The sequence below is a fragment of the Chiloscyllium plagiosum genome, unplaced genomic scaffold (assembly GCF_037043375.1).
Source record: "Chiloscyllium plagiosum isolate Xiang-an unplaced genomic scaffold, Cpla_swu_hap1 HiC_scaffold_15, whole genome shotgun sequence".
Taxonomy (NCBI): domain Eukaryota; kingdom Metazoa; phylum Chordata; class Chondrichthyes; order Orectolobiformes; family Hemiscylliidae; genus Chiloscyllium; species Chiloscyllium plagiosum.
In genome coordinates, this window is record NW_028270153.1 from 13,419,487 (window position 1) to 13,433,137 (window position 13,651).

A 13,651-nucleotide genomic window follows, 5' to 3' on the forward strand; every position below is an offset into this window, starting at 1 on the left:
CTGTCATTGTTTGCAGGATTGTATGGAACTTGTCCATGTAACGTAAACCTTTAAACCTCTATAGCCAGGATGACAAGATAGAAAATAAACATGGAGAAATAGATAATACTAAAGTCAGAGAGTCATAGAGATGTACAGCACAGAAACAGACCCTTTGATCTGACTCGTCCATGCCGACCAGATATCCTAAATAAATCTAGTCTCACTTGCCAACATTTGGCCCGTATCCCTTGAAACTATTCCTATTCATATACCGATCCCAATACCTGTTAAATGTTGTAATTTGCACTGGCCTCCAACACTTCATCAGGCAGTTCATTCCATACACGCACCACCCTCTGCATGAAAACGTTGCCCCTTAGATCCCTTTTAAATCTTTCCCCTCTCACCCTTAACCTATGCCCACTAGTTTTAGATTCCCCACCCTGAGGAAAAGACCTTGTCTATTTACCCTATCCATGCTCCTCATAATTTTATAAACCACTATAACGTCACCCTTCAGCCTCCGACGCTCCAGGGAAAACAGCCCCGGCCTATTCAACCTCTCCTTATAGCGCAAACCCTCCAACCCTGGCAACATCTTTGTAAATCTTTTCTGAACCCTTTCCTGTTTCACAACATCCTTCCTATAGGAGGGGGACCAGAATTGTACGCAGTATTCCAAGTCAGATCAGTTCCATCAACTCCACACATATTCTGTACTCAGGGGTGAAATATTGTTTTGGTTTTGTTGCAAGTGAGTAAGACATGCATTATTTACTGCCATGGAATTATTTGCATTAATTCTAAAGCACAGAAAACAGACCTGGTTCATATCCTCATTGTGCTCCTCTCAAGCCTCCTCCTCATTTCACCATGTGATCTTAACAGCACATCTCTCAAAGGGAAGGCTGGTAGGTATAGGGAATGCTGGATGACTAAAGTAATTGAGGGTTTGGTTAAGAAAAAGAAGGAAGCATATGTCAGGTATAGACAGGATAGATCGAGTGAATCCTTAGGAGAGTATAAAGGAAGTAGGAGTATACTTAAGAGGGAAATCGGGGGGCAAAAAGGGGACATGAGATAGCTTTGGCAAATAGAATTAAGGAGATTTAACATACCAATATGTTAAGGACAAAAGGGTAACTAGGGAGAGAATAGGGCCCCTCAAAGATCAGCAAGGTGGCCTGTGTGTGGAGCCACAGAAAATGGGGGAGATACTAAATGAATATTTTGCATCAGTATTTACTGTGGAAAAGGATATGGAAGATATAGACTGTAGGGAAATAGATGGTGACATCTTGCAAAGTGTCCAGATTACAGAGGAGGAAGTGTTGGATGTCTTGGAATGGTTAAAGGTGGATAAATCCCCAGGGCCTGATCAGGTGTACCCGAGAACTCTGTGGGAAGCTAGAGAAGTGATTGCTGGGTCTCTTGCTAAGATATTTCTATCATCGATAGTCACAGGTGAGGTGCTGGAAGACTGGAGGTTGGCAAACGTGGTGCCACTGTTTAAGAAGGGCGGTAAAGACAAGCCAGGAACTATAGTCCAGTGAGCCTGACCTCAGTGGTGGGCAAGTTGTTGGATGGAATCTTGAGGGACAGGATGTACTTGTATTTGGAAAGGCAAGGACTGATTCGGGATAGTCAACATGGCTTTGTACGTGGGAAATCATGTCTCACAAACTTGATTGAGGTTTTTGAAGAAGTAACAAAGAAGATTGATGAGGGCAGAGCAGTAGATGTGATCTATATGGTCTTCAGTAAGACGTTTGACAAGGTTCCCTTGGGAGACTGTTGAGCTAGGTTAGATCTCATTCAATACAGGAAGAACTAGCCATTTGGATACAGAACTGGCTCAAAGGTAGAAGATAGAGGGTGGTGGTGGAGGGCTGTTTTTCAGACTGGAGGCCTGTGACCAGTGGAGTGCCACAAGGATCGGTGCTGGGCCCTCTACTTTTTGTCATTTACATAAATGATTTGGATGCAAGCATAAGAGGTACAGTTAGTAAGTTGGCAGATGACACCAAAATTGGAGGTGTAATGGACAGCGAAGAGGGTTACCACAGATTACAACAGGATCTAGACCAGATGGGCCAATGGGTTAAGAAGTGGCAGATGGAGTTTAATTCAGATAAATGCAAGGTGCTGCATTTTGGGAAAGTAAATCTTAGCAGGACTTATACACTTAATGGTAAGCTCCTAGGGAGTGTTGCTGAACAAAGAGACCTTGGAGTGCAGGTTCATAGCTCCTTGAAAGTGTAGTTGCAGACAGATAGGATAGTGAAGAAGGCATTTGGTATGCTTTCATTTATTGGTCAGAGTATTGAGTACAGGAGTTGGGAGGTCATGTTGCGGCTTGTACAGGACATTAGTTAGGCCACTGTTGGAATATTGCATGCAATTCTGGTCTCCTTCCTATCGGAAAGATATTGTGAAACTTGAGAGGGTTCAGAAAAGATTTACAAGGATGTGGCCAGGGTTGGAGGATTTGAGCTATAGGGAGAGGCTGAATAGGCTGGAGCTGTTTTCCCTGGAGTGTCGGAGACTGAGGACCTTATAGAGGTTTACAAAATTATGAGGGGCATGGATAGGATAAATAGACAAAGTCTTTTCCCTGGGGTCGGGGAGTCCAGAACTAGATGGCATAGGTTTAGGGTGAGAGGGGAAAGATATAAAAGAGACCAAAGGGGCAACTTTTTCACGCAGAGGGTGGTACGTGTATGGAATGAGCTGCCAGAGGATGTGGTGGAAGTTGGTACAATTGCAACATTTAAGAGGCATTTGGATGGGTATATGAATAGGAAGGGTTTGGAGGGATATGGGCCCGGTGCTGGCAGCTGGGACTAGATTGGGTTGGGATATCTGGTCAGCATGGACGGGTTGGACCGAAGGGTCTGTTTCCATGCTGTACATCTCTATGACTCTATGACTCTCTATCCTTTTGTCCCTCATTGCCTAGCTAGCTGCTCCATAAGTATATCTTCCATACTCACTTCAATGACTCCTTATGGTCACGAGATTCATTGCGTTACACCTCACAGCAGATGGTTGGTATACCATTAAGGAACACGCTCATGATGGCATGTGATCGGTAAGCTGTGCACAGTCAGGAAGGAGAGATCCCATCCATAGTGAGACATAGCCCAAGTGAGTCTGTAGTTTACGGACTTTGGAGGCAGTGTGGGAGTTCAGTGCTGAGGGGAAGAAGAGCTTTGTGCTTACTTTTGTTTTGCTCATAGTTTGTAAGGTCTTTTTTATTAACAGGGTAAATTAAAGCCCAGAACACAGCATCCAGCACAAAACACTGACACCACAGGTAAACCGTAAGATCACTAGTTGGTAATAGCTACTAATTGTAGGTTACTTTCAGATTGAACGTTAATGGGGAAATATTTACAGGCAACAAACTAAAAGTCCAGTATGAAATTTGTAAAGATCAAATTAACAAATATGTAATTAAAATAGAGATGCCAACCCAAATGATGTGTTGTAATGACATCGTGGGAGCTGGTGATCCCATTGTGGTTCATAGTGATCATATCTGTAGCAAGTGTTGGTTGCTTGAGGAACTCTGGTTCTGAGTTGAGAAGGAATAGAGGCAGAAGACAGGAAGTAATAGGCCAATTAGCTTAACCTTGGTCATTGGTTAAGATTTTAGCATCTGAATAGGCTGGGGCTATTTCCCTGGAGCATCGGAAGCTGAGGGGTGACCTTATAGGGGTTTATAAAATCATGAGGGGCATGGATAGGATAAATAGACAAAGTCTTTTTCCTGGGTTGGGGGAGCCCAGAACGAGAGAGCATAAATTTAGGGTGAGAGGCAAAGATTTAAAAAGGACCTAAGGGGCAACTTTTTCACGCAAAGGATAATGCGTGTATGGAATGAGCTGTCAGAGGAAGTGGTGGAGGCTAGTACAATGACAACATTTAAAAGATATCTGGATGAATACATGAATAGGAAGAGCTTTGAGGGATATGGGCCAAGTGCTGGCAAATGGCACTAGATTAATTTAGGATATCTGGTCGGCATGGACAAGTTGGACCGAAGGGTCTGTTTCCATTCAGTACATCTCTATGACTGTATTATTAAGGATGAGATTGTGGAGTACTTGAAAGTGCATGGTAAAATAGGGCTGAGTCAGCATCTTCAACAAGGCCATCGTGCCTGACAAATCTGTTAGATTCCTTTGAGGAAGTTCCTGAAGAAGGGCTTATGCCCAAAACGTCGATTCTCCTGTTCCCTGGATGCTGCCTGACCTGCTGCGCTTTTCCAGCAACACATTTTCAGCTCTCCTTTGAGGAAGTAACAAACAAGTTAGACAAAGGAGAGCCAGGCATGATCAATTTGGATTTCCAGGCAGCCTTGACAAGGTGCCACACAGGAGGCCACAAAATTAGATAAGAGCTCATGGTGTCAGAGGCAGGGTAATTGAATGAATAAAGGATTGGCTGACTGGCAGAAGGCAGAGAGCAGGAATAAAGGGATCTTTCTCAGGAAGACAATGGTGAGTAGTAGAGTTCTGCAGGGGCCACTGTTGGAACCACAACTACTTATGTAATACATTAATGCTCTGGATGAAGAAACTGAGGGCAGACTATTTTCTACATGGGGAAAGGCTTCGGAAATCTGAAGCACAAAGAGACTTGGGAGCCCTAGTTCAGGATTCTCTTCAGGCTAACATGCAGGTTCACTTGGAAGTCAGGAAGGCAAATGCAATGTTGGCAGTCATTTCAAGAGGGCTTGAATACAAGCATAGGGATGTACTGGCAAGGCTGCATGAGGCTCTAAGCAGGCTGTATTTGGAACATGGTGAGCAGTTTTGGGCCCTCAGGAAGGATGTGCTGTCAATGGAGGAAGTAGACAAGAATTACCTCAGGAATGATGGGCTTGTCATATATGGAACAGTTGAGGACTCTGGGTCTGTACTCGATGGAGTTTAAAAAACTGAAGGGATTATCTGTGAACCTTACAGAATACTGATGGGCCTGCATTGAGCAGACATTTCCATTAGTATGGAGAGACTAGGACCTGAAGGCACAGCCTCACAGTGAAGGGATGACCTTTTAGGACTGAGGTGAGGGAGTTTCTTCAGACAGAGGGTGATGAATACATGGAACTCATTACCACAGAAGGCTGTGAAGGCCAAGTCATTAAGTGTATTTGAGACAGAAGTAGATAGGTTCTTGATTGATTAGATTGGATTAGATTCCCTACAGTATGGAAATAGGCCATTTGGCCCAACATGTCCACACTGACCCTCTGAAGAGTAGCCCATCCAGACCCATTCCCCTATCCTATATTTACCTCTGACTAATGCACCTAAACACTACGGGCAATTTAGCATGACCAATTCACCTGACCTGCATATTTCTGGACAGTGGGAGGAAACCAGAGCACTTGGAGGAAACCCACGCAGATACAGGGAGAATGTGTGAACTCCACACAGACTGTCGCTCGAGGCTGGAATCGAACTGGGGTCCCTGGCACTGTAAGGCAGCAGTGCTAACCACTGAGCCTCTGTGCTGCATCATGCTGATTGGTAAGGGGATCAAGGGTTACAGAGAGAAGGCAGGAGAATAAGGTTAAGAAATATATCAGCCATGATCAAATAGAGGAGAAGAAATGATGGACTGAATGGCTTAAGTTTGCTCCTATCTTCTTATGTTATAAAGCACCTGTCTCCATCTTACTGAGTTTTGTCCCCTTGGAACATGGCATGCCAAGGGAAGCTTGCTGCAATATATCCAAGCTGCTTAGCTTCATCTGAGACTCACAAGTACCATTGATTGTAGAGTAACGTGGAGGTACCAAGAGCTGGAATAAAGATTCATTGAATTCTTGTGTATTAGGAACCTATGTCTCATCCGCATGTTACAGTTGCTAACAGAAGTATTCACAGCATGATGGTGGTTGGTCATCAGCATATGCCACCTCACATCACCATGGCTTTTATATCAAGATCTACACCCACTATTCAGCACTCTATAGAGGTTTGTCATGTTTTTATTTTTAAAACTGTACTTTTTCAACGACAGCTTGTCAGGACCTTGGTGACAACTCCAGGTGACAATTTAGGGTACACTTACAATTGCTTCTCAGTCATTGCTGACCCAACTGCCCACGTGGAACTCAATCTCCTGTTTTCCCTGCTACTGATTCACTACTTGATTCCTGATGCAGTGCCTGCTTCTTCTAACTGGGCTTGTATGCAGGCTCACCATCTCAAATAACAATGCTCTGCCTGCCTACACCTGACTGCACACCCACCCAATTACCAAGCCCCCTTCTGTAAAAATCAATATGCATTGCATCCATTTTTCAGGCAAGAAATGGACACAAATCCCATCAATTTAGTACTGGGACAGTCTGAGCTAATCTTTATAGGTGTCAGAAGAATCTGAATCTGTGGGGAACATTAACAATGCTGCAAACAAGAACAGTGATAATGGCTTTGGTTTAACATAGCAACCAGCAATGACCAATATAATGGGCTGAATGCTTTCCTTACATGCTACAAAGTTTTCCAGTTCTATAGCTGCCACTGAGTTGCTTTTTGTGATGATACTGTGGCTTTAAGTGGTTATTTTGTCCTGTTTTGTTTCTAAAAGAGAGATTGAACAAAAAGGATTGTGCTGTCTGTGAGAAACTGCTCATATCTTTGATTTATTTAATCAGTAAATCATTTGCTAAAGCACCAAAATTTACACTTATGTGGAGTTTTTTTATTTCCCCAGGAATGCTAGGTATTGGCTCCTACACAGAGTCATTTCCCAGCAAGTTTTTGCCAATTACACCAAGTGGGCATCACATCACAATTCATGGCTTGATCGCGCTCATTCTGTTATATTTAAGAAGACATTAGAATGGACCCACTAGGACAGTCTGACCACATCCAAATTCCACAACATTTAGCATTGCCTACCTGTTGGGTACAAACAGAGCAATAATGCAGGCACCAGGATTGGCCATGGAACCCAGAGCAGCAGACAAGTGGTAAGCAATGTTTCCATAGGGTAGGCATGAATACGTCTGCACTGATGGTAGGAAACCGTTGGTCAATGAATTCACCCAGACAACAAGAAGATAAATGAAGAGAAGCTGCTGCTTGGAATACTTAGAGAATGCACTGACCAACACACTTTGTGTTTCGGCCGCAAGCTTAGCTTTGTCCATTGCCTTCCTCGGATCGTGAAGACTGAAGCTCTGTGTATCTGCTGGTTGCTCAGGGATGTATTTATTCAGTTCTAGTTCAGTGGTTGAGAAATGCAACACTTCATTCGACACTTGCACTTCATGAAGCATCTTGTGAGGAACCCGTGTGAGGAAAATGAAGGCCAGCAAGCAGAAAATCATCATAACCGTGAGGAAAGCCAGGAATGTCTCTGTGGAGAAGTTGGCAGACAAGTAATGAGTTTCAATCTGGTGAACAATTGCCCCCTCTGTGAAGTTACCAGTGGTCGCGTTGACTGGCTTTGAAGCATTCACACACTTGATCATCCCAGAACCTTGACCCAGTGCCACAAGGCCAGGAATGAAGCCACTCAGACCCTCTCCAATGAAGTAGGTGGTCATGTACTTGGTCGGGAGTCTCATCATGAAGGGAAGGAAGGTCACGGAGGATGTGCAGTCCACTAGTGACAAGAAGAAGGTGAGTGTCAGAAAGGCTGTACTGTGAGGTGTGCCCACCAGCAAAGTAGTTTCCTTCCAGAAGAACACCATCAGCAAGCTGGCCAAGATCCCGATGCTGATAATAACATAGATAGCAACAATCTCCTTCATCTTCCCTGGAGCAAACTTGTGCATGAGAGTGACAAACAGGGGTCCTACGTTAGCTAGTTGAATGATGACAGTGAGATAAGAGGGCAAGTCCCATCCTTCAGGCAAAACATTCACAATAAGCGGAAGCTCCACCCAAAGGCCATTGATGGCAACCCATGAGCCTGTGCCGAATACACAAGCCAGTATGTGGATGGCAAGGGACATGGTGCTATAGTACAGGCCCGTCTATGTTACGTTGCTCATTTGTCCATAGGCAGTAGGACACTGGTAGGCATTAGCGTCGTCTCCTGAAATACAAATAATACAATCAAATAATCTTGTGTTTAATCAAATACCATGCTTCCAAATCAGTGTGTATCCGGTACAATTTAGGTAAAAGCATATCCTATTCCCAGAATGCAGAATTTAGGTTTACAAAAGAAATCAATTGTTCAGTTGATCTGTGTTTGATTATGCGACACTGTTTATTATTGGTGTTCGCTTGGGTTGATTGGTTAGGCCTGACTAAAGATTCAAAGGAAAGTAATTGGGCTCACATCTTTAATAATTGAACAATACACTCTCGCCTGATGAAAAAAGGACAGTGGTATTTAAATCAATTCCTGAACTGGTTTCTCGTCATGATCTGACTGAGTTTGTGGCTCAGTGTTTAGCCCTCTGCCTCACAGCCTCGGGTGACTATCTGTGTGGAGTTTGCACATTCTCCCCATGACTGTGTGGGTTTCCTCCAGGTGCTCTGGTTTCCTCCCACAGTCCAAAGATGTGCAGGTCAGGTGAATTGTCCATAGTGTTAGATGCATTAGTCAGAGGGAAATGGGTCTGGGCGGGTTACTCTTTGGAGGGTTGGTGTGGACTTGTTGGGCCAAAGGGCCTGTTTCCACTCTGTAGGGGAATCTAATCTGAACAAACTGCAGGTGGTACTCACAGCCCCTGCAATTGGACAAGGTACATATTACAAATTAAGGCCTCATTTAATTCAGGAGGGATCCTGAGAGGTCTGTGTGTACCTCACAAAGAGACTCCAATGCCGCTGGTTTCTCTCCTTCTCTCAGCCACAGTCACCGCTGGACGTCCACCCCACTTTAGTGCCAAGGTCCATTCAACGGGGTCCGTGCTATCCACCCAAAATGCAACTCCCATTGGTCAGCCACAAACTAGGTCCAAGCAGGAGTATGAGCCTCCTCAATATGATGATGCCAAGGAGGTAGAATTCTGCTAAAATACATGCAACATTGCCACTCTTTGTTAATGTGATTCACCTTCCCTCCTCCACACATTAATCCAGCTTTTTCTTAAAATCCACCCCTTATTCCAATCAGCTCTTTCTTCTCCTCCTACCTTCTGCTTTGTAACCCATCCCTTTCTGACAATGTGCTACACTAAAGGATCCATATTATCCAAGTTGTTCATACATTTTACTGGCTCCAACTTTCACTCATAGAAACGTTCTAACTTCAATGCCAAATGAGAGTAGCTTTTCCATTATTACGCTGAGTTGATGAATGATTTACAAGGGCTCTCTCGGAGTGTGTTAAGTGTGTTTGTGTTTATACTGTTTGAGAAAGAGGAGAAATCACAAAGGATTTGCCCCAAGATCCAAACTTAACATTTACAGGAACTATCTGCAAAGTTTCTTTCTCCTACAATGACTCATTTCTAGGAAAAAAAATCCTTTCCGATTACTTTTACTGAAGCAATGAAGTTCTTTACAAGAATAGGTCATTAACCAGTTCCACTATTCCGTGAGATTTATACTTGACAGATTGTGCTGTGTCTCCATGGCAACAGAGCCTTGCCAAGGGGCCAGTAGTCACGTCAGTGGAATATTTGATGGAGGGGGCAGGACCATTACAGTTAAATCCAGTCCTGTTTTTGTGCATCATCCATACACTTACACTTTCTAACAGGTCATTGTATAGGGGTGGCTCAGTGGTTAGCACTGCTTCGTCACAGTGCCAAGGAGCCAGGTTTGATTCCAGCCTCGGGTGACTGTGTTTGCTTGTCTGTGTGGGTTTCCTCCGGGTGCTCTGATTTCTTCCACAGTCCAAAGATGTGCAGGTTAGGTGAATTGGCCTTACTGTTCAGGGATATGTAGGTTAGGTGCACTAGTCAGGGGTGGTGTAGGGGAATGGGTCTGAGTGGGATACTCTTTGGAGGGGTCGGTGTGGACTTGTTGGGCCAAATGGCTTGCTTCCACACTGTGTAGGGATTCTATAGCAATTGGGAACAAGGAACCTGGTTGGCATTTTGCCCTTTGTTTTTCTGGGGTTGCGGCGTGGGGTGCAACAAAGTCCTGTAGAGGTACTGCCATCCTGACTGGGCCCTCAACATGAGGAGCTGAATGAAGACAGGCTTCTGCTTTTAGATATAACAGGGACCAGGACTTCAATGGAGCCGCCGGGGGGGGAGTTAAACATGGGTGGGAAGATGGTGGCAGTGATTCCTCCAGCGGAAGAGAAGATGATGGGGTGTGGGGGAAGAGTTGGTGAGGAGCTCACCCTCCCCTCAGCCCATTAAGTCCCGTAACTGACCAATTAGACCCGTAAAATCTCAGCCCAGTAGTGAGACCTCCATTGAACATAGGAAGAGGGGGAGGCCATTCAGCCCCACAAGCCTGTTCCATCCCACCATTTGATTCCTTCATAACTGACCTGCATCTCTGCTCCTTCTATTCACTTTGATTCCATATCAGAGTTTTGAACATTTAGTTGACCCCATATGCAGCTTTTTGAGGGACAGCATTCCAGAATTCCATATCCCTTTGCGTGAAGTGAGGGAGGAATGGCCTAACTCTAATTTTAATGTTATCACAACGTCATAGAATTGCAGGAAGAGGCCATTCAGCCCATCATGCCTGCCCTGGCTCTCTGAATGAGCATTATGAGCATTTGATTGTCTTCTCCCCCTAACCCAGCACAATGCCTCCATTCAAATAAACTTCCAATGTCCTGACTGAACGTGCCTCCACCACATTTCCAGCCAACATATTCCAGACCCTAACTACTTGCTGAGTGACAAAGGTTTCTTTTTAAACATCGTATTCACTTCTTTTCTAAGTTACTTTAAATATATGCCTTTTCATTCTTGATCTTTTTACACATGGGAGCAGCTTCTCCTCACCTAATCTGTCCTGTCCCTTCACGACTTTTACCAAATCCCCTCTTTCTCATTTATAAGGGAAACAGCTCAATATTCTCCAATGTATCTTCACAATTGAAGTATATCATCCCAGAACCATTCTCATAGAGTGGCATGGTGGCTCAGTGGTTAGCACTGCTGCCTTACAGCACCAGGGATCTGGGTTCAATTCCAGCCTTGGGCAGAACTCTGTTTGCACATTCTCCCTGTGGGTTTCCTCCCATAGTCCAAAGATGTTCAGGTGAGGTGAATTGGCCGTGCTAAATTGTCCACAGTGTTCAGTGATGAATAGGTTAGGTGCATCAGTCTGGGGAAATGTAGGGTAATGAGTCTGGGTGGGATACTCTTTAGAGGGGTGGTGTGGGCTTGTTGGGCTAAAGGCCCTGTTTGCACATTTGGAATTCTAATTCAAAACGCTTTATCTAATGCAGTTGCATCTTTCCTAATGTATTGTTGAAAATATGCCAGACAATATTAGACTAACTAGTGTCTTATACAAGTTCAGTATAAACTCCTTTCTCCTGTAATCCATGTCTTTATGAATTAAGCTGAGGATACTGAATACTTTATTGACTGCTCTCTCTACCTATCCTATCACCTTTAATAACATATGCGTTGTGCATCCAGGTCTCCTAGCTCTTGCACTCCTGTTAGAGTGTCAGTATCCTTGACGTTATCGGCTCAAAATTTCTACCAAAATGTATCACCTCATACTTCTCCACATTGAATTTAATCTGCTGCCTGTCTTGCCTACTCCACCAGCTTGTCACTGTCCTTTTTATAGTCCTCACTGTTTGCAATATTTCCAAGTTTTACACCATTTGAAACTGTCTCCTGCACACCAAATCAAGATCATTACTATACATCAGGAAATGCACCTCTTAACTGCCCTCTGGGCAAGTAACAATGGGTAAAAAATGTGGGCCTAGCCGGAAATACCCACATTTCACGAGCTAATAAAATAAAACTCCCTCATCAGAGCAAATATCTTTCTCTCTCTGTACCTAACTTTTTAATTCTAGATTTTTTAAAAGTCAAATTCAAATTTGCCATCTTTCATGGCAAGATTCAAACCCTGGTCTCCTGAACATTAGTTGAGTTTCTGGATTAATAGTCTAGCAATAATACTATTAGTCTATCACCTTCCCCCTAAATATCTCTTTACTGAGGTACAGTGCCCATAACTGATCCATTTTCAGAAAAAGGTTAGTCTAATACAAGTCAAATTCAAATTTGCCATCTTTCATGGCAAGATTCAAACCCTGGTCTCCTTAACATTAGCTGAGTTTCTGGATTAATAGTCTAGCAATAATACTATTAGGCTATCACCTTCCCCCTAAATATCTCTTTACTGAGATACAGTGCCCAGAACTGATCCATTTTCAGAAAAAGGTTAGTCTTTAAATAAAGAGACAGTGAGTGACATTGTTCTGATAGGACAATCCTGTAATTGCACCTCCCTTTTTCAAGGAGTTAAATACCCTTCGAGCACCTTTTCACTCATGACCTGATTTCCTAAGGGCAAACATAGGTTGTGATTTTAAACCCTCCATTATTGCTAACTTTACTTTCAGGTTCTTAGATCTCTGGAATGTGCTTCTAGAACATTTCTATTTCCCTAACCCTCTTTCCACTTCAAACACATTCCTTAAAGCCATCTTTTTGGCCAGGTTAAAAACTGAAAGAACTGCAGATGCTGTAAATCAGAAACAAAAATAGAAGTTGCCAGAAAAGCTCGGCAGGTCTGGCAGCATCTGTGAAGAGAAATCAGAGTTAACAGTAACCAGTCTGGTGACCCTTCCTCAGAAATGTTAATAGAATCCATGTGGTGTGAAAACAGGCCTTGCAGACATGCTAGGCTTCAACCCAACAAGTCCACACTGACCCTCCGAAGAGTAATTCACCAGACCTATTTGTCTACTTTTACCCCTGACTAATGCACCTAACCTACACATCCCTGAACACTGCGGGCAAATTAGCATGGCCAATTCACCTAATCTGCTCATCTTTGGATCATGGGAGGAAACCCACACAGACACGAGGAGAATGTGCAAACTCCACATAGACAGTCACCCATGGCAGGGATCAAACCCAGGTCCCTGGCACTATGAGACAGCAGTGCTAATCACTGAGCCACCATGCTCCCCAAACTCTTGATTTCTCTTTACAGATGCTGTCAGACTTTCTGAGCTTTCCCAGCAACTTGTTTTCATTTTTGGTCATTCGCTGTAACACCTCCTTATGTGGCTCTATGAGCAATTTGTTTTACAGCACTCTTGCAAGATTCTTTGGGATGTTTAACCACATTAAAGGTGCCATAGAAATGAAAGTTCTTTTGCCACTGAAAGACTTTGCTACTCGTCATGCAGTTGCAACGGTTTAACCAATGTGAAGCAGTATCCCGAAAATATAAAAGTAGAGAGAGAACCCAAACATTCAGAGCTCTTTTTCTAAGAAAGAAAATTTCTGAGAGAGCTTCTTACCTGCAGAAAGAATAGGTCAAGTTCCTGTAATCTTAGTTTGAAGGATAACGCCAATGGGACTGTACACTGTTTAGAAATCAGCTCGCAAGGGCACAGTTCCAAAATACAGCTCACACAATTGCTTTGGCCAATAGCACTACCCTCCAACATTACTTTGTACCTTGGCTACATTCCAACAGATATCTGTATCTGGTATGATTAAGGTGTGTTTTATGAGTTGGACACAATAGAATGAATCATTTTAATCTCCATGTCTCACTTGTCTAGG

General features: G+C 43.6%; 1 protein-coding gene across 2 annotated transcripts in view; it reads right to left on the bottom strand.

The window, feature by feature from the left end:
• Positions 1-13,443, bottom strand: part of slc52a3-1 (solute carrier family 52 member 3-1) — a 35,166-nt gene extending 21,723 nt beyond the window's left edge. The window contains exons 1-2 of one of the 2 annotated variants that reach the window (XM_043710030.2): positions 13,384-13,443; positions 6,906-8,049 (exon numbers count right to left, since the gene is read on the bottom strand). In XM_043710030.2, coding sequence (XP_043565965.2) covers positions 6,906-7,966 — 1,061 coding nt within the window. In that variant the 5' untranslated portion in view covers positions 7,967-8,049; positions 13,384-13,443. Of the gene's footprint in view, positions 1-6,905; positions 8,050-8,769; positions 8,890-13,383 lie in introns of those variants that run through there. The other variant, XM_087994606.1, reaches the window with a different exon arrangement.
• Between the last annotated feature and the right edge of the window lie 208 nt (positions 13,444-13,651).